This window comes from Tachysurus fulvidraco, chromosome 21, assembly GCF_022655615.1.
Source record: "Tachysurus fulvidraco isolate hzauxx_2018 chromosome 21, HZAU_PFXX_2.0, whole genome shotgun sequence".
NCBI lineage: Eukaryota > Metazoa > Chordata > Actinopteri > Siluriformes > Bagridae > Tachysurus > Tachysurus fulvidraco.
In genome coordinates, this window is record NC_062538.1 from 5,809,157 (window position 1) to 5,829,140 (window position 19,984).

Sequence of the window (19,984 nt, forward strand, 5' to 3'; positions counted from 1 at the left end):
TCATGATTTTCCGCATCGTCCTCATTTTATTTGAACGAGAATTAAAAATGACAGCAGATTCAGTGCATTAATCAAGTGAATGAGATCACACATATATTACGCCAGATCGTTTAGAGAAGAGCGGTGAAGTGGTTCGTCGCTTTGCCGCCTTTCCTCTCCACCAGGTTTTTAGAGAAACAGAAAGCTGGAGGAATAAAGACCGCGGGATCGTCGATGCCAACGACCATGTCGAAGAAGCTGTGGAGACAAAACGGAATGGTGTTATGTGTGTACTACAACTATACCAGTGTCAGAGTCTACATAGATCTAAATATTCCTATGATACGATCATATATTTAACATGAAGTCCTTTTCATCTGTGCAGCAAATTAAATATTAGTATATTAAATGTATGTTGGTCAGGAGCTCTAGGGATTAAATGGGAGAAGTACAATTTAAACTCACCATCCATTACCACATGAATACATAAAGAATCTGGGAGTTCAGCTTTAGTTGCCTGTAATGAAATCTCAAGAGGTTTTCAGCTGACTTGTGTTAGCTGCACAGGAGGTTAAGGCTTTATTCTAGAGTAACCCAAATACTCCAAATACCCAAATACTCCAGTCCTCTCCAACTCCCACAATGCCCGCTTTACCTTCATATATCTTTCATTTATGCTATTTAGTAGACACACTTATCAAGAGTGACTTACATTTTATACAACTGAGCAATTAATTGATGGTTAAGAACCTTGCTCAGCAGTGGCAGCTCGGTGGACCTGGGATTTGAACTCATAACCTTCTATTGGTAGACCAACACCTTAACCACTAGACTTCCACATCCAGAACTTGGGAAGGTGACGGACAGCTGGTACTCCAGAACCCCTTTGTGAACGTGATCTGTGAGATAAAAACTTATATTGCTTTTTTCATGTGTCTCCAGCAGAGATGTGACTGATTTCAGGTCCAAATTCACTCGTTCACTCGTTTCTAAGTCATGGACAATACATTTCTACTACAATGTAGATTTACTACTTTTGTTGACTATGTTGTCCTGATGTATCTAGATGTTTTTTTTCCCCTGAACCGAACGACTGTTGCACCTGTCATACGTTAATCTGAATTATTTTGTGATACTGTTAATAAACTAAATCGTGAATCAAGTCAAATTTGGATTAAACCGCAACTGTATTTTTTTTTTGTTCTGACTTATTAAAGCTCAAATAAGAAATCAGATTCAGATGAACTGTCATTACTCCATTTTCCATAACTAGGTCATCTTCTGATATTATACTAATAGGATAAACAGGGATTGAGTAGGTAAATCTACCATTAATCACCTTTTTAAATTACAACTTACATGAATTACTCAGTCCAGTGTTAAAGTGGTGTATTGCCCCCCCCCCCACCTCCACCCTTAGGGCTACAAGCCAGCTTGTGCATTTAGCCTTAATCCATTCAAGCAATCGTTTTTCATTAGCACAACCAGATCTAGATCAGAAAAGCTACAATTACTAAATCATTGATGTTCTTTTGGAAACATACCAAGAAAGATTTATGGCATTTTGAGAACAAGACGTCTCAATTTGAAGTAAAACGCACCGGAAGAGGTAAACGTGTCCCCAACACCTTTACTGATCGACCAAACGTCTTAATTTTTTCACAAGGCCCAAATTAAATACAGTATATAATCTATATTTATATATTTAAGTTATATATATTTATTAATTCATTTTCACAGGGCAAAAACTTCCAGCTATATTTACACAAGTGTCCAAAACACAGATTCTCTTCATACTCCTGTGCAGACCTTGATAAACACCAATCACCTCTAAATGACCATTTACTAATAAATTGCAGTTTAGTGACACAGACAAATCTCCATAAAAGGCAAAGAGCAGATGACATGACAGAATGATGGCTTAACAGTGGGAGTGTGCCTTTAGCATGAGAAATCTTTCAGTAATGCAGGTCAGCCATTACTGCATGTCAGCTATCATAGATACGCTCTAACTCGTCCTCCGTTTATAGTATGCCATTACTTTAGAACATGATGTCCCATTAGTCTGTAGATAATATGGGCATAAATAACATCATTATAGTAAAGGTGCATTATTGGCGCTCTAGTGGTTCAATGCGTGAAGTACAAATTTCGTCTCAATTGAAGAGTGCTGTAATAAATGCGTGCCTTCTCTCACCTCCTGAGTTTCTTTAGCTTTTCACTTGTCTACACAGGAGTTTGATGCTTTATTCTATTTCATGAAGTATAAAGACTATAAGGCCAAATGTTTGTGGACTGACACGAGGCCCATCCTGACGCAGACAAACAATGCGGCCTAGTCTGCAGTTTTCCAAAAGAGAATTCTCAGCCCCATATTAAACTTTTTTTTAAATAATGATCTAAATAGGTTTATAATTAGTAATAGTAAGAAACTTTAACAATTTATCGCTTCTCATATATATTCGTTTGTAATATATTGTAATCTATTCAGTAAACTTTCTAACCCTGACCCTCACAGCTTGTTTGAATTAGTTGGTCCGGTGTTAAACTGGCGTATCCCCACACCTCCTCCTCGGGGCAGTTGGCTGATGCCCTTGCCTTAATTCATTCAAGCAATCATCACGTTTTTCATTAGCACAACCAGAACTAATGCAGAAAAGCCAATGGGTGATGTTCTTGTGGAAACACAGAGAGAAGCATGCATTTACTGTAGTGTGAGAACAGAACATCTCAAAAGGTTTATAGTAAATAAAGAATTATTTCCTGTTAACATGCTGGAGCTTGATGTAATGGCCCATTTACACCTTTTACCTATAACCCCAAATATGCAGTCAGCAAAGACATGTTTGTGTCTGTATTTTGCACTGAGGCCCAAAGTTTCATAAATACACATGGAGCTTTACCAGAATTATATTATCTCCTGTAAAATGTACAGCATTCTGGTACAATTTTAGCACCAAACATTTGGCGAAAGTGCTGAGAGGGAAAATGATCAAACATTAGGTTTACACCAAAAACAATTGTACTGATTGTCTGAAATGACAGTTACTGCATTTTGTATTTAAGACTTTAGAATCTAGAATCTATTCATTACTTTAATATGTTACAATTATTGATTGATTAAGTGATTGATCAGAAAACGTCTCCCATATTTACAAAAGCATACATAACTCTGATACTCGTCATACTTATGTGGTTTTATTCTGTGTGTTGAAATTCCGATCACCTTTAAATGAACGACAGGGTTGATTTCTATTTAGTGACATCCACGAAACACCTTAAACGAGAAAGCTCAGAGAGCCGAACATGACAAACTGATATGAACATGATGAAAGAATGGCTCCTAGAAATGTTGTTGGCTAAATCTTCTAGCAATGTAAGTCAGCTGTTACAGCACATCGGCTCAATTCTAATTTTATTGGTGACATGTTACGACAGGCAGTGACACGAAAAAATAAAAGTATATAATCAAATAGAATAGGGTCAAAAAAGTTCTTCTACAGAGTGCCGTTACTTTTGTCCACATAGAATGGTTAGTCTTACTGTATGTTTGTCTGTCTGTAACCTTAACATTATGTCTGTCTGTCTATCTGTCTGTCTGTAACCTTAACCTTAAGTCTCATGTCTGTCTGTATTTGCATATTAACAGTTACATGACTTTAAGCTGATGAGTCGAGGTTTACATTAGGAAATCTTCACAAACACATATGACACAATCTGATGTTCTTAAACGCTCCTGCAAACAATTTATTCAATACAAACAAATAAATTCATTTGCCTTAAACCTTTGCGGTGTTTGTGCGTCATTCACATTAAGCTCTCAGCTTAGGAACGGAAACCCGTTTTGTTTGTGTGTTTGTACAGGCTGCATGTTGTGCTCAGTGTTCAGGTTTTACTGCTTGGCTCTTTGTTCTAGCAATAAACCAGGTGGCATCTGTGAATCTCTGTGTGTACAGTACTTACAGTATATGTACACCAAGTGCTATTGTTTTGTAAATTGTATTCATTTGACTGTATTAAAATACAAACCTTGACAGAACGTGACCCATGCCATCGATGTGATACACGGTGACGACAGGGATGCAGCCGAACTCTGTAAAGGTCAGGGAGTAGTTTGCTGGAAAAGAGGTATGGAAAATGAATCCAGTTTTTTTCACTGAGCTGTGAATGATTGTTATATTCGGTTTAAGGATTTCTAGTTTACCTTTTATCTCAGTATCTGATCCCACCCAGTTGTTGACCAGCAGGCCCTCTGCAGGAGCAGACAGGCTTCCCAGGACAACCTGTGCCCTGTGCTTGGCATCAGATGGAATTGCAATGGGAACGAATGCTGCATCGAGATAATTCTTAACACAGGTTTTGTTGTGGTAAATGATGTCATAGTAAACTTTCTGAAATGAGTACAACATGAGCGTATGAGCTTTGGAGTTACAGCTTAAAAAATGTAAATCTCAAACAATCTCCAGCAGCAGCATTTTGGTGAAGCAGGACATTAATAATGACATATCTGGCAACACATTTCACAAGTGTGTCACACTTAATTTATGCTATTGGCTAATACCTAGTGCATGTTTAGAGTATTTTGTAATAGACAGCTGAGAGTTTGTTAGATTCAGCAGGTGTGTTTGTCAGGGTTCAGCTAAATCTAGCTATTTTAGACAACAGTCAAGTAAAGTAAAAACAATCACTTCAAATAGTCTTATCTATGATGAGAAACTAATCACTAATGCTTTAAATTGAAGGGAAACTGTAGTGGTCTATGAAACATCACATCTGTGGGTGCATTTAAGTCCCAGTTAAAAACATATCTATTTAACAAGCATTTCAGATAATGCAATTATATGTATTATGTGTTGTGTATATGTAAGTGTCTGAATGTACTGTATTTGTGAAATGTAAAGCGACCTTGAGCTATGGAAAGGCGCTATATAAATAAAACTTCTTCTTCTTCTTCTTCTTGGTCATTCATCCAGACATTTGTAAAAATGGAATGTTTAATAATAATAATGATTTTTTTTTTTTATAAATTTCTTAATAAATTTCAGTAGTCTAATTTTATTATTTGTGTTTTTAATCCTCAAGAGATTCCTCAAGATATGGGGATTAAAATACTAGACTTTTGATGTAGTAAGATATGGAGTAGTTTTGGTCCAACTTTGTTTGTTAGAGCAGACATGTTTGTCAGGGATCAGCAAAATATAACATCCCTTATTTAGATTAAGATTAATTAGAGTCTACATTTACTCTTGGAGTTAATATATTTCTGACCCATTCTTTTTACTTCTCTGAAAAGCAGAAGTCGATCCATGAACACGTCATGCTCGCCTTCCTTCCCAGCTGCAACAACACGAATCCTCTGTTCCACAGCGTCGTAGGAGAACTTCTCATACACCATCGTCTTCCCCTCAGGAAAGTCCTGTGTGAGACATGACGGTCAGGATGGAACTTCTCACTCAGAAACGACACAGAGAATTACCATGTAATGCCTCTCATACAGCTATTCATACAAATCAGAGCCACTTACTACAGCTAACTTTCCCTGGAGGTATGGCGGTGACTCTGCATGAAGGAAAGAGAAACAGCAAAATGGCGGAATAACATTTAAGACATCCCTCTTTCAGAGGAAATTAGCTAAAACAATGAAATAATATAGATTAAAAAAAAAAGTAATGGCACTGGTGACCTTTTAGCTTTTAAAGTATGTGTAATTACTATAAACAGTTATGTCACGTAACTGCCCTGACAACTGCCCTTAGACGTCTTTTATTATTCTCTTTTATTTGTTTCTCACCAGAGTTACAGGTTCTAATACTCGCATGCAACATGTGTATTGCACAGAGTTTTGTTTTTAAAGCTTGAATACTTCCTTTAAGGCATATTAAGAAATTCCCCTATTCAACCTATGCTAATTGAGAAATGACTGACAAAAACCTGCCTGTTCTTTTTTCTTTTTAAACATGAATCTTCTATAGCTTTTTACAGCCAATTACATGCAGTTAAGAAAATGATTGAGCTGAAGGCTCACAGTGACTCAAGGATGATGGATTTGGATCCAAGATGGACCTGTCTGATGTGCTGAAGGTAAGCTGTTGTTGCCATTCAAGTCATGTTAGATTCTCGCCCATTTTTCTAAGCATGGAGTTTGACCTTTACAAATTTCAGTAGACTAGGAGGTCTCAAGTACCCCAACAGCTGCATTTAGACAATTAATACGTTTCAAATATACAGATTTTTCTTTTATAAAAACGCTGGATTTTGTGTAATAAAAGCATGATATTTTAGACATATTAGCTGAGTATCACACAGTTACATTACATGATTTTTTTCAGCACTCATTCAATTTAAAAGCAAGACGAAAGTGTCATTTTCCTAAACTTACTGCAGTGGTGTGGTTTCTGAGCGAAGGCACCGAGCAGCAAGTTCAGGATGATTGTAAGCACTAAAGCAGTCTGCATGGTTCCAAGACTGAACACAAAATAACATAATTGCATAATGACAAGGGTTTTATACTGATCTGCTCAGCTCCAGTTCCAGTCACCTCCACATTTTCCTTCTCACCTAGCCTGGATTACAGCTGCAGATTCAGCCTATAGTTGATTATTAACTTATTGACTCATATTCTGCTTTGTGCAGAGGTGCTAGAAATACAAAATAAGAGAGCGTTTCCTCAAATAAATACTCTACATTTTGTATGTTTTTCACGTTATTATGTGAGTAATATGTAATATTATATGAAAAAAAAATCACATCAGAAAGAAAAAATCAGATGCCCTGTATGTGAAAAACTGACCTGTGTTATAAATGAATTGTATAAGAAATAACATGTGGAGAATAAATCCATTTTTGACAAAGTTATGAAGTCCACATGACTTTTCTCTAATTTGACGTACCTCTTTACATTGTTCTCATCTAAAGTAAAAAGGCATACAAATGGTAAGAAAGGCACAAGTTAAAAAAATTCCCAATACAAAACATTAAAAATTTGCTTATATCACACATTGTTTTTTTCTCTTTCTTTTCTTTTTTTTTTTTTTTTTACGACTAGCATACACGTCAGTAACAAATTTTTTATATTTTTATGTGAATTGTGATTTTTTTTAACTAATGAAGTGTAATAGTTTACACCTTTCTACTTTTGTAACAATATGTTATTTCTATACCTATCTCTGAAAGGTAAGCTAGCACTATAACATCTCTCCCAATACAAACCTGCTGAATGCTAACAGCGAAAAGCTATCAGTAAAATCTGCTCTGACTAATACAAAGTGTAGCAGCAGATAGGTGATAAAGATCAGACTTATTAGTCATTTTAGACTCCTAGATGCTAAAAATATCACCTTATGTCTTTATAAATATGATGATACAGGAAATGAGTTGTGTAGCTTTTAAGTAGAAGATGGAGGTTATTCTTTTGATGGGTGCTAAAAATAAAAGTGCTAGCATAACACTATCATAGCATCGTGTTTCTTCTAACCTCTTTAGCCTGTATGAATGAGGATGACTGGTGAATACAAAAAGCTCATTGGATATAAAAAGATACTAAATGAACTCAACATTTCTGAATCATTCTATCAAAATAAAATGTTATTATTTACTTCATGTCGAAGCATGCCACATCTTTTTATAGCTTTTTGTTTGTTTGTTGTTGTCTCATATCTCTATGCCCCTCTAGGTGCATCTTACTGGAAAGTGCGTGTAAGGAATGACAGATGGCACCAGATAAAGTCTGACATGGAATGACCGAGCCGCACTCACATGACCATGAGTAATGTTGGCTTATCCATTTGTTTTATCTCAGGGTCAACGTTCAGTTGCAAATGCTGGTCATATGACTGTTTACAGCTTTGTACTTTAGGCATACAGTATAAGTCATATTCCTGCATTTTTTTTATACACCTGCAACTTATTTCGAGAACAAATAAGATGGTCATGTTTTTCATCAGCCACACACACTAAACATGTCCAAGTCTGAAGACTACTTAAAAATAAAATTAGAATTAATTACTCAACTCAGGACACATTGTCAAGAAAAGATTTACATACTAGTAGATAGATAGAAGAAGCATTTATTTTGTCACATATATATTACAACACAGTGAAATTCTTTCTTTGTATATCCTAACTTTTTAAGCTGGTGTCAAAGCGCAGGATTATACAGCTATGATACTCAGCTGGAGCTGAGAGGGTTAAGGGCCTTGCTCAAGGGCCCAACAGTGGCAGCTTAGCGGTGTTAGGGCATGAACCCCGATCTACAACCCATGTATATAATGCCAAAAGTATGTGGACACCTGATCATCACACCCGCATATGAGTTGTCCTCCAGCAGGTACCACAAAGATGGATGTATATAATTTTGTACACTGTAGCATTACATTTTCCCTTCTCTGGAACTAAGAGGCCCAAACCTGTTCAAGCATGACTGTACCCCTGTTCATAAAGACATGTTTCGCCAAATTTAGAGTGAAAGATCTCAAGTGTTATGCACAGAGTCCTGACCTCAACCTCACTGAACACCTTTTAGATGAACTGGAACACCGACTTCACCCTAGACCACAAATCCCCACAGCTATGCTCCAAAATCTGGTGGAAAGCCTTCCCGGTGGAGAGGAGGTTATTATAGCAGCAAAAGGGGAACTAAATCTAGAATAGGATGTTTTATAAGCATGCATGAGCCAAACCTTTGGCCATATAGTGAACTTTTAACTCAATCATAGCATAGTAGTTTCTGAGTAATATGATTTAGGATAGAATAACTAAATCATACCAAGTGTAAAGCATAACCGAGGGCTGAGGTGATAGGTTAAAAAAAATTAAATACGCATACAGAATTAAAGTTATGACACTGGGATCAGGATCTGTGGATTTATTTATGTAGAACAGATCAAATATAGTGAAATTTATACTTTCCTCTGAGGAACGCAGCATGAGGAACCTCGCTTGAACATGTGCAAATCATTCTTGAGGTATTACGGGGGTAAATGTAGGTCAAGTAGATGCTCTTATTTACCTCTCTCATGCCCCAAATGCCATCAGTATATACCTCTCTCCCAGGTTCTTGCTTTATTCACAGTTAAAAGTTTGCTTAAGAGTTAATAAAATAAAGTCAAAGCATCATTATGTGGTTTAGTTGTAGTTAAAATTCTTTAGAAGTCATTTTGTCATATTGTTCATTTTGACGTGCTGCTGGCACGAAAACCCACACACTTTTCATTATATGAGAATGTAATCTTATACAAGCCAACCCAAAATTCTTGGCACACTTCATGAACAAATGACTGGAGAAAACCAAAATCACAGACAATTACATACAGTTCTAGTAACAAAAGTCTAGCTAATGCAAACACATTTTCTTGCACAAATCTGTTTCCAGCTAACACTTTTCTCCTAATGTCCTGACACCTGTGTTCCATTAGCACCTGCAAACATGAACTGTATAAATAAACCAATGCTACAGGCTGGCTCCTACCATGTGCTTGTGGTTGGGCCATTCCAAGCATTTTAACATTAGTTCTTGTTATGTTGGAGACTCCAGGGATGAAGCCATGTCCACAATTGGAAGATTGGGGGTCCTGTTTTGTAATTTGGTCTGCATTTGTTTTAGTTAGGATTAGCACTAGTTAGCATTTAGCTAGTTGTGACAAAATATAGGTCTTTACTTCATGCACACTTGAGAACTGGGAGTGAAATCACAGGTACATAGCTGACAAAAATAAATCTCATTTGATAAGCATGAATATGAGCAGGGGTACTGTGTTCATAATAAAGAGGTCAGAGAACGTATTTAGAAAAATGTTTTACAGCCTTCAGAAAAGCTTTCTATATTTAAATGGCTGTCTTCCGAAAGTTGTTGTTGTCTTTGACTCTTTGTGCAATATGTCAGATAAAGTTATATGTAAAACACCTTGGCCAACAATTAGCATGGAGAAAGAAAAAACACAGATAGAAAGAATACAGAAGAAACAAATTGTTGTAGACCTGCATAATTCAAGTAAAGCTGTCTCAAGACACAAGGGATTAGTGATTAGTGTTTCCTACTCCCATGCAGTGCTGAAGGAATTCTAGGTCTAAAGTTCAGAACTGTCTGAAATATTCTCAGGTGAATTCAGTTGGTTCAATTTCAGAGAATAGACATTAGTAAGGATAAAGCAGTTATGGTTTTTTTATTGCCTTCTATAGGTTCCCAGGTTTAATGCTTACTGATATTTAAGATATTATATTACAAATTCTGGGGGTCACGGTGGCTTAGTGGTTAGCACATTTGCCTCACACATCCAGGGTTGGGGGTTCGATTCCCACCTCCGTCTTGTGTGTATGGAGTTTGCATGTTCTCCCCGTGCCTCAGGGGTTTCCTCCGGGTACTCCGGTTTCCTCCCCCGGTCCAAAGACATGCATGGTAGGTTGATTGGCATCTCTGGAAAATTGTCCGTAGTGTGTGAGTGAATGAGTGTGTGTGTGTGCCCTGCGATGGGTTGGCACTCCGTCCAGGGTGTATCCTGCCTCGATGCCCGATGACGCCTGAGATAGGCACAGGCTCCCCGTGACCCGAGGTAGTTCGCATAAGCGGTAGAAAATGAATGAATGATGAATGAATTACAAATTCTGGTTGCCTCTGGTAGAAGCTTAAGACTGGTTAATAGATGGGCGTTTTTTTTTTTTCAAATAAAGATCACTGCTCAAAATGCACATTCTAGGCATCCTGGTTAGACCAAAGATTTCTGAAAGGATTGTTTTCTAACTCTAACTCCTTTCATCGATGCCTGCTGCTCATTTAGCATTACTCTCTGAGAACCACTTCAACAGATGCATGTAATGCTATAGTGCTGCATAATGTTCCAAAATCAATACCATTTCAATCATGGTTATACAAAAAGGCCCACATGGACCAATGCCTGACTCTGTTATTACTTTTCCACTGACCCTCATAAATATTATTATGCATGTTGATTAGAAAGAAATAGCTTGACTGTAATGATTATGTGATCATACTTGTTTTTCCTGTCAGCTGTGTTTGTAAAATGACATCAATGTTCCGATTTAGTCTTGTTGGTATTGAACATGCCAAATGTGTCATACAGGTTGATGCAGCATACTGATACAGCTTCGGGGCAAACAAGGGATCTTTAGGGGGAATTCGGCATATTTCAATTTTTTTTTCTCTAGCAGTGGTTGGGAGTGGTTCTTCACTGTCACCATTGTTAGCCTTTCTGAAATGCAATATCATTCCCTCCTGTGCAGTATACCATTATTTATTCTACATAGAGGTATTTCACATGCTAACAAGACATAATAGATAGGGTTTGGCCTGCAGGAGTGACCCACGTTATGATGATGACCCCCGGTTATAGTGTGATTGATGGACACGCAGGCTCATCTGGGACGCATATGGCTGTTGGATCTGCTTGCTGCATTTCACACACCCTGTATGCTGCACTTGCACAGAGCTGCCGACACATTCCTGCCGTGGCGCGGACATAAATAACTCAGGGATATATTTCTGAAGTACACTATCTATGTATGCAAGACTGTGCAGGTATGTCCAGAGTTGGATGTGGAGGACAGTGAGGTAGATACACACACCATGCATGAGTAGAATGTTCTTGGGCATGTCTTTGATGTCTACTATCATTGCACTGTGTTATCATATAACATCTGGACAGAATGATTATGCAGCAATTCTATATATTTTTTCATTGGTTGGATCGTTAAAAAGCTTGGGTTTACTTTATTTAGTTTACTGGTCATATATCAAGGTATTTGTGACTGCCATAGAGCAGGCCTGCCTTTCAATCAAGGAGACTTAAGATGAGTGTGTTTGTACAGGAGGATAGTGTTGTGCATGTAATTAGTGGGCTTCCTAGTGCCAGGTGGGACAGGAGTGTTTTCAAAAGCCTTAATGTGTCCAACTGTGGGAGCAGAGATTTGCTCAGGGTGACACCTGGCTCAAAGCCTTGTGGGGTCTATGGAACATACAGACATGCTTTACAAAGCCAATTTCCCAGAACGCATTTCTGCACCAAATATGTAATAGATTTTCAAGCGTCAAGGTGTTTGTTAAAGTTACAAGATGTGAAACTGATTTGGCTTGTTGCAAAATCCAGTTATTTTGTGATGTTTTTCGAATGATCGTTCTGCCTCCTGAATTCCTGAGATCTGTGATTCTTTATTTGGCACGTCAGTACTACATGCATGGTCATGTTATGCAAAATTTCTTGTGGCCTCAAGTCCTAGCATTTTCCCCAATCACAATTTTCTTCCTCCTAAATTTACATTTCCGTCTATACTAACATTGTTTTTCGTTCAGCTTTTATAGGTGGGCAGATGGTAATAATTATAAAAGGTATAATTCATCTTTGATCTAACTCATGGAAATATTGACTCACCTGGCTGCCTGCTGTAGCTGTGATAATGGCTGGGAGTTCATAGGAATTTCAGTATGAAGGGTATATACAATGTCATTTCTGTCAGGTATGAGACAAAGAGCTAGAGGTTTGGTGTGGAAATTACCAACAGACAAGGGTAAATCCAAAACAGTAAGCCATACTAAGGCTTGAAGCAAACACTACTCTGTGTCCAGATTTCCAATGCCTGGTTTGATTGAACCAAAGTGATGCATCGAGGCAAACATTGCAAGGTGATCAGTAGTATAGTGTCTGAGTGTTATGAAGAGGAAATGGGATGCATAGTAAATGGTTTATTTCCTGATTGGTGTTCTCCACCTGGTCATTAGCTTGGGGGTGGTATTCTTACCCCAAACCCCCAAACGCTATATAACGGAGCTCCCAGCATGTGAGCCGAGCCCCCTGCCTAGAAAATATATCTTCTGAAAGGCTGTAATACTGTACCTGAATATATAGTCTCAAATGTAGTAGGCAGGACTGGCAAGAGAAGGTTTCCACCTAACAAGAGCTTTCCACTTGGCAGCGATCTTGGCTTTCACATAGACTGCACACTGATACGTCTCTGTCTATGTCTGATGATAGTGTAACCTCACAGTTGTTGATTGATACATTGCACCTTCTCTCTACAAAGACATACTAACATCTAACACTGACTCTCAGCCTGTCTACTTCACACCAAACTGCTTTGTTCTGTACCCAATCTAAACTTTTTCCTTTGGACCAGCTGACAGAGATAAACCAGATTTCAGCACAACACCCATGGTCTCTGTCTTTTTGACAGTTGGCGTAGTATTGCAAATAAACTATATTCCATAAAGTGACATGTTGCAGATCTTTGCTGCACAGTTCCCATGGAATCTCTGGAGCAGGAAATCTGCAATCTGTGGTCATGGAACTCCACTTGTACTGGGCATGGAACAGATGGATAAAGGCATCAACACTGATACTACCACACCAATGACTCATTACCTAAACAGCTCAAAAATTATTAACTTCAAATATTAAATTTGAAGTTTTTTGGCACCAGTCACCTTTATAGTCAGAAATAATAAAACAAGTCAAAAGCTCTGATGGCTTGTTTTTCACATTCAATCTGATGTTACCCAGACTGTAATTGATGTAGTGATTTGCAAGTTGTAACACAGTTCAGAACACTGAAGGCACATTGGGAACACTCGGTGCCAGATTGATTCTGTTGTTGCTTAGCTGATACATAGCTGATATTTCACACTAGAGTCCCAAGAAAGCTGGCAGTAATACCTCGGTTTGTGGAAAGCTGCCATACTCCATCCATCTAGTTGAAACCGTTCTTATAAAATCAGTTGTTCACACAGCTATTCATTAATCTAAGAGCAGTGTCAAGTTAACTCAGATTGAAAGGCAGCTTACACCATTAAAGCTCACAAAATTGTACTTGGTGCTTAATGCCAAGTTTTCCATCAGGATAATTATTTCTTTTAATTTCAGAACTGGAGCCTTGATGTCTTCATTGTCTCTCCTGGACATATGTCAAGCCTACAAAGGATTCATTCATATCCTGTAACTGTTTTATCCTTGTTGAGGTCACAGAGAATAGCAAGAACACTGAATGTGAGGCAGGTTGGGACACCAGTCCATCATAGGGGACCGTGCACACACGCCTAGGTTAAAGTTACAATCACTAATCTACCAGCATCTTTTTGGGAAGTGGAATGAAACCCACTTGAAACAGTGACCCTGGAGGCTGCAACCACCATGCTGCGGATGTTTACAGACCATTAGGTTAAAAATACTCTAACAAACTAAGTCCAGACACACACTGTTATCAGCATGTCTAGACTACATGTCCTGACAACAGCGGCATGGCTTAAGTTACATTTAATAAGCCAATTATAAACTTGATCATCTTTTTTACTTCTTCGGTGCAGAATGACCTTTTAAATTCACAATTGTTTTAGTTACCGGTGCAATAAAATCTTTAGAAAATTTAGGACGACTGGTAAAAAAATCCATTTTTCTTGAAAATGTTTGCATATTACTATTTCATGTGTTAGTTTTTTTTTAATCTAACATTAACTAGAATTAGATATAGCTCTATTCTGTGTATGAACACATTTCTTGCTAGACCTTAACAGAACTAATCACCAAAAGGTAAACAACTACTTATTTTTCTTATGATATTACAATAAAGAAATCTTGTTTTTCTCATATGTCAAAATGCATCATTGGGAATACTATACATCATACTATACCTTTACAGCAGGTAGCTGGTGCAGAGCTACAGTTACGGCCTTACAGAGGATCATGGCCTTAAACCCAAGTTTTGGGTTTGATTCTGACTTATTGTTTGTCTGTCTGTCTGTCTATCTATCTATCTATCTATCTATCTATCTATCTATCTATCTATCTATCTATCTATCTATCTATCTATCTATCTATCTATCTATCTATCTATCTGTCTGTCTGTCTGTCTGTCTGTCTGTCTGTCTGTCTGTCTGTTCATCTATCTTTTGATCCATTCCTCCACCCATGGAGATGTCCTGGTCCCTCTGACTATCAGCCAAGGTATAGCTGCACATAAGACACCTTCTGAGGTGATGAACACTGATTTGGAAATGGTCAAGCATTAACAAACATAAGCCTAGGTCAATCGATAGATAAAGAAATAGAGAGATGTACTTTATTGATCCTGGAAGGGATAATGTAGGAAAAATATAGTTGAACATAACCACACACTCTCCCAGTCTCAGGATCAAACTTGCAACCACAAATCTTTAAGGCTATAACTCTACCACTGCAACGGCTCCTTTCTGTTAAGGTGGTGTCTGATGTATAGTTTTTGAGATCACATGAAAGAAATAATCCTTGACATTTCTGGACTCCTGAGATGCATTATTAAGCAAAATATCAATTAAAATTCTCTTGTTTTTGTCTCCTTTTTGTCTCCTCTAGTTAGCCCACTAACTAGTTATTCTAGCTAATGTTAACTACAAAGCAGAAACTGGGATATTTCTAAGTAACCATACATATCTACATAAAAACCTTTCTGGAAATTAGCCAGCTAGCTTGGAATGTAATTTAAAGCCCATTCCAGTGTTTTATTATACAAGGTGTCACATAAGTCTAGTGTCATAGGGTTCTTGTATTCATTTATATTTTAAAAGACTGGACTAGAAAATTTAGATAATTCTACACACTGGAATTGTGTATTGATAAAAGTGATAAATTAAACAGATCCGTAAAGCATCTGATTCTTAGGTAGTCCAGAATTTATGTGACAAACTATTATCATACAGAAGGATAAAAAAAATCTTATGTCCCTGATACTCATTGTATAATACACACTGTGAATTTCTGGCTGATTAAAACTGAACTTAATGTCAACATTCGCTGACCCAGAACAATGTGATGTCTACAGAGCATTAGCGCTGTGTCTTGCTTCAAAATGCTGATAGTTGAATGTTGTTGCATGCGAAAATATCATTTTCACTGCATCCAGATCGATGAAAAATTACGTAACAAGGCCAATAATTCCTCGCTCAATTTTTTTTTACCTTCTTGTACATCTTATTCCTCTGGATGCTTCATAACAGCACCAGCTTAGACCAGTTTGTTTAAACTCTGGCTTTGGCAGCTGAGAACATTAGGCATCTGTTTTATGTTTAGACTCGTCAGGATCGCCCAAAGACGACGAAAAAGCATAAAAACTGAGGGCTGATCAGGTTAATCACTAAAGAAAAGGGAAAATGTTACAAATGATAGGAGCCAGATGAATGATTTGGCAAATGTCTCAAAAGACAGGAAGAATTGTCTCTTTGACACAACAGCTCAGATGTGCACAGCTGGAGCTACATACTCTCCCTCGTACACATTTTCTGACCTCCCACGTCTGTTTCCACCGCAATCTGTCTGGATCTCCCACACACACTCTTGCGATCGTGAAAGTGTTAATAAATGTAATGAACATCGCTTTCACGTGCTAATGATTAATATGGAACGTTCACGTGTACATCTTTGGAGTCTTCTATTCCATCTTTCAAGGAAGAAATAAAAAAGGTTTGTTATCAATTAATTTGTACATGTGACCACAGTAACATACTGGAGGTGTTGGTTGGTTAAAAAAAATCCCTCCGTCTTCCAGTATACTGACGTTCTATAATCATTGAAATAAACAGACATGAATGTACCACATGGACAAATCACACACAGCAGGGCTGCACATATATCACCACAAGTTGAAATGATAAGAAGGATTTATTTATTTTTTTTTAATGTGAAGACGTGGTTAATTTTTTTTTATTTTACAATCTAAGACAACCTGGCATGTATTTCTCTTTTTTTCTAGCATATTCCAAGAATTGACATGGGTGGAGGGGGGAAGATTCTCTTTTTTTTTATTGCTGGATATTAAATGGAATACACTTTCACTGACTTGGAGGGAAATAAAATCATCTGCTGCTTTTTACCATGCACCCATTTAACCTTGACCACAAGGACATGCAGAGGTGTTCAAACTTCTCAAGCGAGGAGGAAAACACAAAAGGAAGAAACTGTAGGAACATAACTGTCAGAGTCTAATGGGGCTTTTTTTGGAGGAAGAGGAGAAGGAGGATGAGGAGGAAGCTGAAAAGGAGGAGGAGAGGTATATCACATTTAAAACTAACTAGAGAAGCACTGTCTGATTTTGCATTTCTCAAACGTACAAACAGGAGCAGGTCAGGGAATAAACAGAAACTCTGATCATCATAGTGCTAGAAAAAAATGATATATTTTGTCTCTAATTGTTTGTGCCACCACAACAGAGCAAGAGAAACATTTCAGGATCTAGTTTTTAAATATATATATATATATATAATATATTATATAGCTTTTTAATCATTCCATTTCTCCCTTTTCTGGATATCTTGAATGATCTATGCCACTGATACTTCTGTTCCTTCACATTTGACATTGATATTTTTGAAATTTACTACAGACAACCTGGCCAATTTTTAACATGAGTAAGAGCTCAGGACCTTCTGTAAGATCAGCCTTATGAATGTCCTGAATGACAGACTCATGCAGGAATAAAGCTATCCGCTTTGGTCCCGTCTGGACTCTGAGATGGTCATGGTTAGTCATGTGTCATGATTCGGTGGTCTGATTGATTAGAATTAAGGGGAGCTCAACTCAAGTACACCAAACTCAAATCAAGCATCACAGTTTTCACACAATGCACTATGGTTCTTTCAGAAAACAACTGGTAAAATATAAAGCTTGCATATTTTGGCATATTTTTATGGCCCCAATAAAAGGAAGTTTCACAGCTATTTGTCTTGTCTTTTGTGTGTGTGTGTGTGTGTGTGTGTGTGTGTGTGTGTGTGTGTGTGTGTGTGTGTGTGTGTGTGTGTGTGTGTGTGTGTGTGCGTATTACAATGAGATTCCCAGCATGAATGGGGATGGAAGAGTGAGCTTATACATTCATAATAAGCCTGTGAGGGTTTTCCTTTTACTTCAGTCCTGTGATAGAGGGAGGAAGGTGTGGGGTGAGGTGGAACGGGTGGGTGTGGGTGTGGGGGGTTGTCCTGAGACACTACGTGGCTGTTCACCGCTCTCTCTTTCGTTCTTAAAAAAAAATTCCTTGTGAATGATATTATCCAATTTTTCATGTTTCCCATAATACAAAATAATCCCATACTTCTAAAATTCATCAGTGGACTCGTTAAAAGTTTCAGTATCAGCCACGCTAGAAGGACAGGAAGGACAGAATGAGAGAGCGTGAACGGGACTGTTTGGAAAGAGAGGACTAGAGTGCTGACAAAGCCATCGCTGGAACCCTTCACAGCATCTGCTACAGAGGGACAGGTTTCTGCCTCTCAGATCGGAACAAGTTGTGACCCTTTAATCAATAGTGTGAAGTCTGATAAATGGAAACTAGTCTGAAAAATTCGACATCTCCCTCCTTCAGCTCACACACTTAACACTGGTGTGCAACACATCTGAATGCACATCACACGCTTTTCTTCTGTTTCATTGGAAAAAAATAAATAAGCCCCTGTCCCAGTTGCATTTGTCATTAAGTTCCTGTTAGGAAAGAAACATAATCATTTAACATGTGAATTATATTCTTGTAAACATACACCGCAAGAGTGGTTTATATTGCATGATGTGAAAGGGGGAGGAAATGTCACTGCTCAAATGGTTGGGTCTGCTCCCGAAAGAACACAAGGATAAGGAAAAGAAAAGGCCAAAAAAGAGACAACGAAAGAGTGCGTATAAAAAATGAGGCGTCCTTATAAGAAAGGCTACAAAAACTCCACTGGCCCTCTGGCATCGGCATACAGCAAAAGGCACCACAATATTATTCTATTTCTTTAAGTTGTGAAAAAATTGGCACGTCTCTTTTATGCTGTAAATCAAAAGGTACATATAAATAGTTTTCCCTATAAAAAAAAGTCTTTGCTGTTAACTAGTAGACAACTTTTTTTTGCTAAAATGAAAATAAATATTTCATTTGTTTAGAATATCTGTTAGTTATATAAAATAAAAAATATTTTTTATAGGTGCAGGTCTATAGGTATACAGATTTTGCGGGTGTGTAGGTGGACTGTGTCTTTAGTGGGCAGCTCTGTCTGGTTTGGAGCGTGTGTGCTGCTGCTGCGTGTGTCTGCTCTGTGTGTGGGAAGTCCGTGTGTGTGTGGGCGGTGCGGGCCTGTAGATGGCTGAGGGCTCGGGTGTGTTTATGTTCTGCATGCTGAGGAAGGGTGTGCTCTCGCCCTCCTCGCCCTCCTCCGACTCACTGTCCGACAGGCAGCTGCGCGAGCCCAAGTCCCGGGTTGGCCGGTAGCCCTGCGGTGCCACGTGCCCATTCAGTCTGGACCTGTGCCAGCGTCCACTGCTTCTCTTTGGTTGCCCCAGTGAGGGTGGGTACTCCTGCGTGCTCTCATACTCATCGTCGTGCTGGGCCAGCCGGTATGGACTGGAGGGCAGGCTGCCTGCACTGTCCTGCAGGTAGGAGCGTGCCCGCTGCTGTTGTATCCGCTGCTGGTAGGGCTCATGGCGCTGGGCCTCGTGCAGAGGCAGTTGGTAGCAGCGAAGCAGCGGCTGGTCCTCCTCAGGTGGGTAGGGGGCACGGGCGGCTGGCGGCAGAGACATGGCGTGGCTGGCGTTGGGAGACGTGATCTGGAAGGTAGGCACCTGTGGAGGCAGTGAGTAATGGAAGTCCACTGGAGACAAGCGCGCTGGTGTAGTCAGGGCTGACACATACCTGAAAGAGGGGAGAGAGAGAGAGAGAGAGAGAGAGAGAGAGAGAGAGAGAGAGAGAGAGAGAGAGAGAGAGAGAGAGAGAGAGAGAGGATGGAGTGAGCAAAGATATATGGTAGGTTTAACACTGACTCCTGTTAACAAACTATTAATTTAGAAATCTTGCTCCTGATTTCAGCTATTTTACCAAAGGAGGTGGGTTTTGTTTATGTGGCTTAATGTCCATGTGTTCCTCTAATGTATGCCAAATTCCTGACTACATCTTTTAAGTCGTAATAAAATAAGACAATCCCTATGATTATGAACTGAAATGAACTGTGTCACTGAAAAATGTACATTCCTCTGTAGACATGTTTTGCCCTGTCTTTGAAGGAGAAACTAAACGC

At 38.6% G+C, this 19,984-nt stretch overlaps 2 protein-coding genes across 7 annotated transcripts in view; both read right to left on the reverse strand.

The window, feature by feature from the left end:
• Window positions 1-3: 3 nt before the first annotated feature.
• On the reverse strand, window positions 4-6,489 carry epdl2 (ependymin-like 2). Its single transcript, XM_047805499.1, has 6 exons — window positions 6,359-6,489; window positions 5,504-5,538; window positions 5,261-5,395; window positions 4,184-4,370; window positions 4,009-4,096; window positions 4-237 (listed from the first exon to the last, which is right to left on the reverse strand). The coding sequence occupies exons 1-6, from the start codon at window positions 6,468-6,470 to the stop codon at window positions 111-113; spliced, it is 684 nt and encodes a 227-aa protein (XP_047661455.1). The 5' UTR covers window positions 6,471-6,489; the 3' UTR covers window positions 4-110.
• A 10,124-nt stretch (window positions 6,490-16,613) lies between these two features.
• nrg2a (neuregulin 2a) overlaps window positions 16,614-19,984 on the reverse strand; it is an 80,963-nt gene continuing 77,592 nt past the window's right edge. For all 6 annotated transcript variants that reach the window (XM_027156275.2, XM_027156256.2, XM_027156264.2 and 3 more), the window contains one exon: window positions 16,614-19,602. In XM_027156275.2, the coding sequence (XP_027012076.1) occupies window positions 18,951-19,602 (652 nt within the window). In that variant the 3' untranslated portion in view covers window positions 16,614-18,950. The remainder of the gene's footprint in view (window positions 19,603-19,984) is intronic.

Coding starts and splice junctions, on each gene's coding strand:
- epdl2 (XM_047805499.1), bottom strand. CDS start 6,470: ATGCAATTATGTTATTTTGTGTTCAGTCTTGGAACCATGCAGACTGCT. Junction 4,371..5,260: donor GACTTCTGCTTTTCAGAGAA/GTAAAAAGAATG, acceptor TACTCATTTCAG/AAAGTTTACTATGACATCAT. Junction 4,097..4,183: donor ATCAGATACTGAGATAAAAG/GTAAACTAGAAA, acceptor CCTCTTTTCCAG/CAAACTACTCCCTGACCTTT.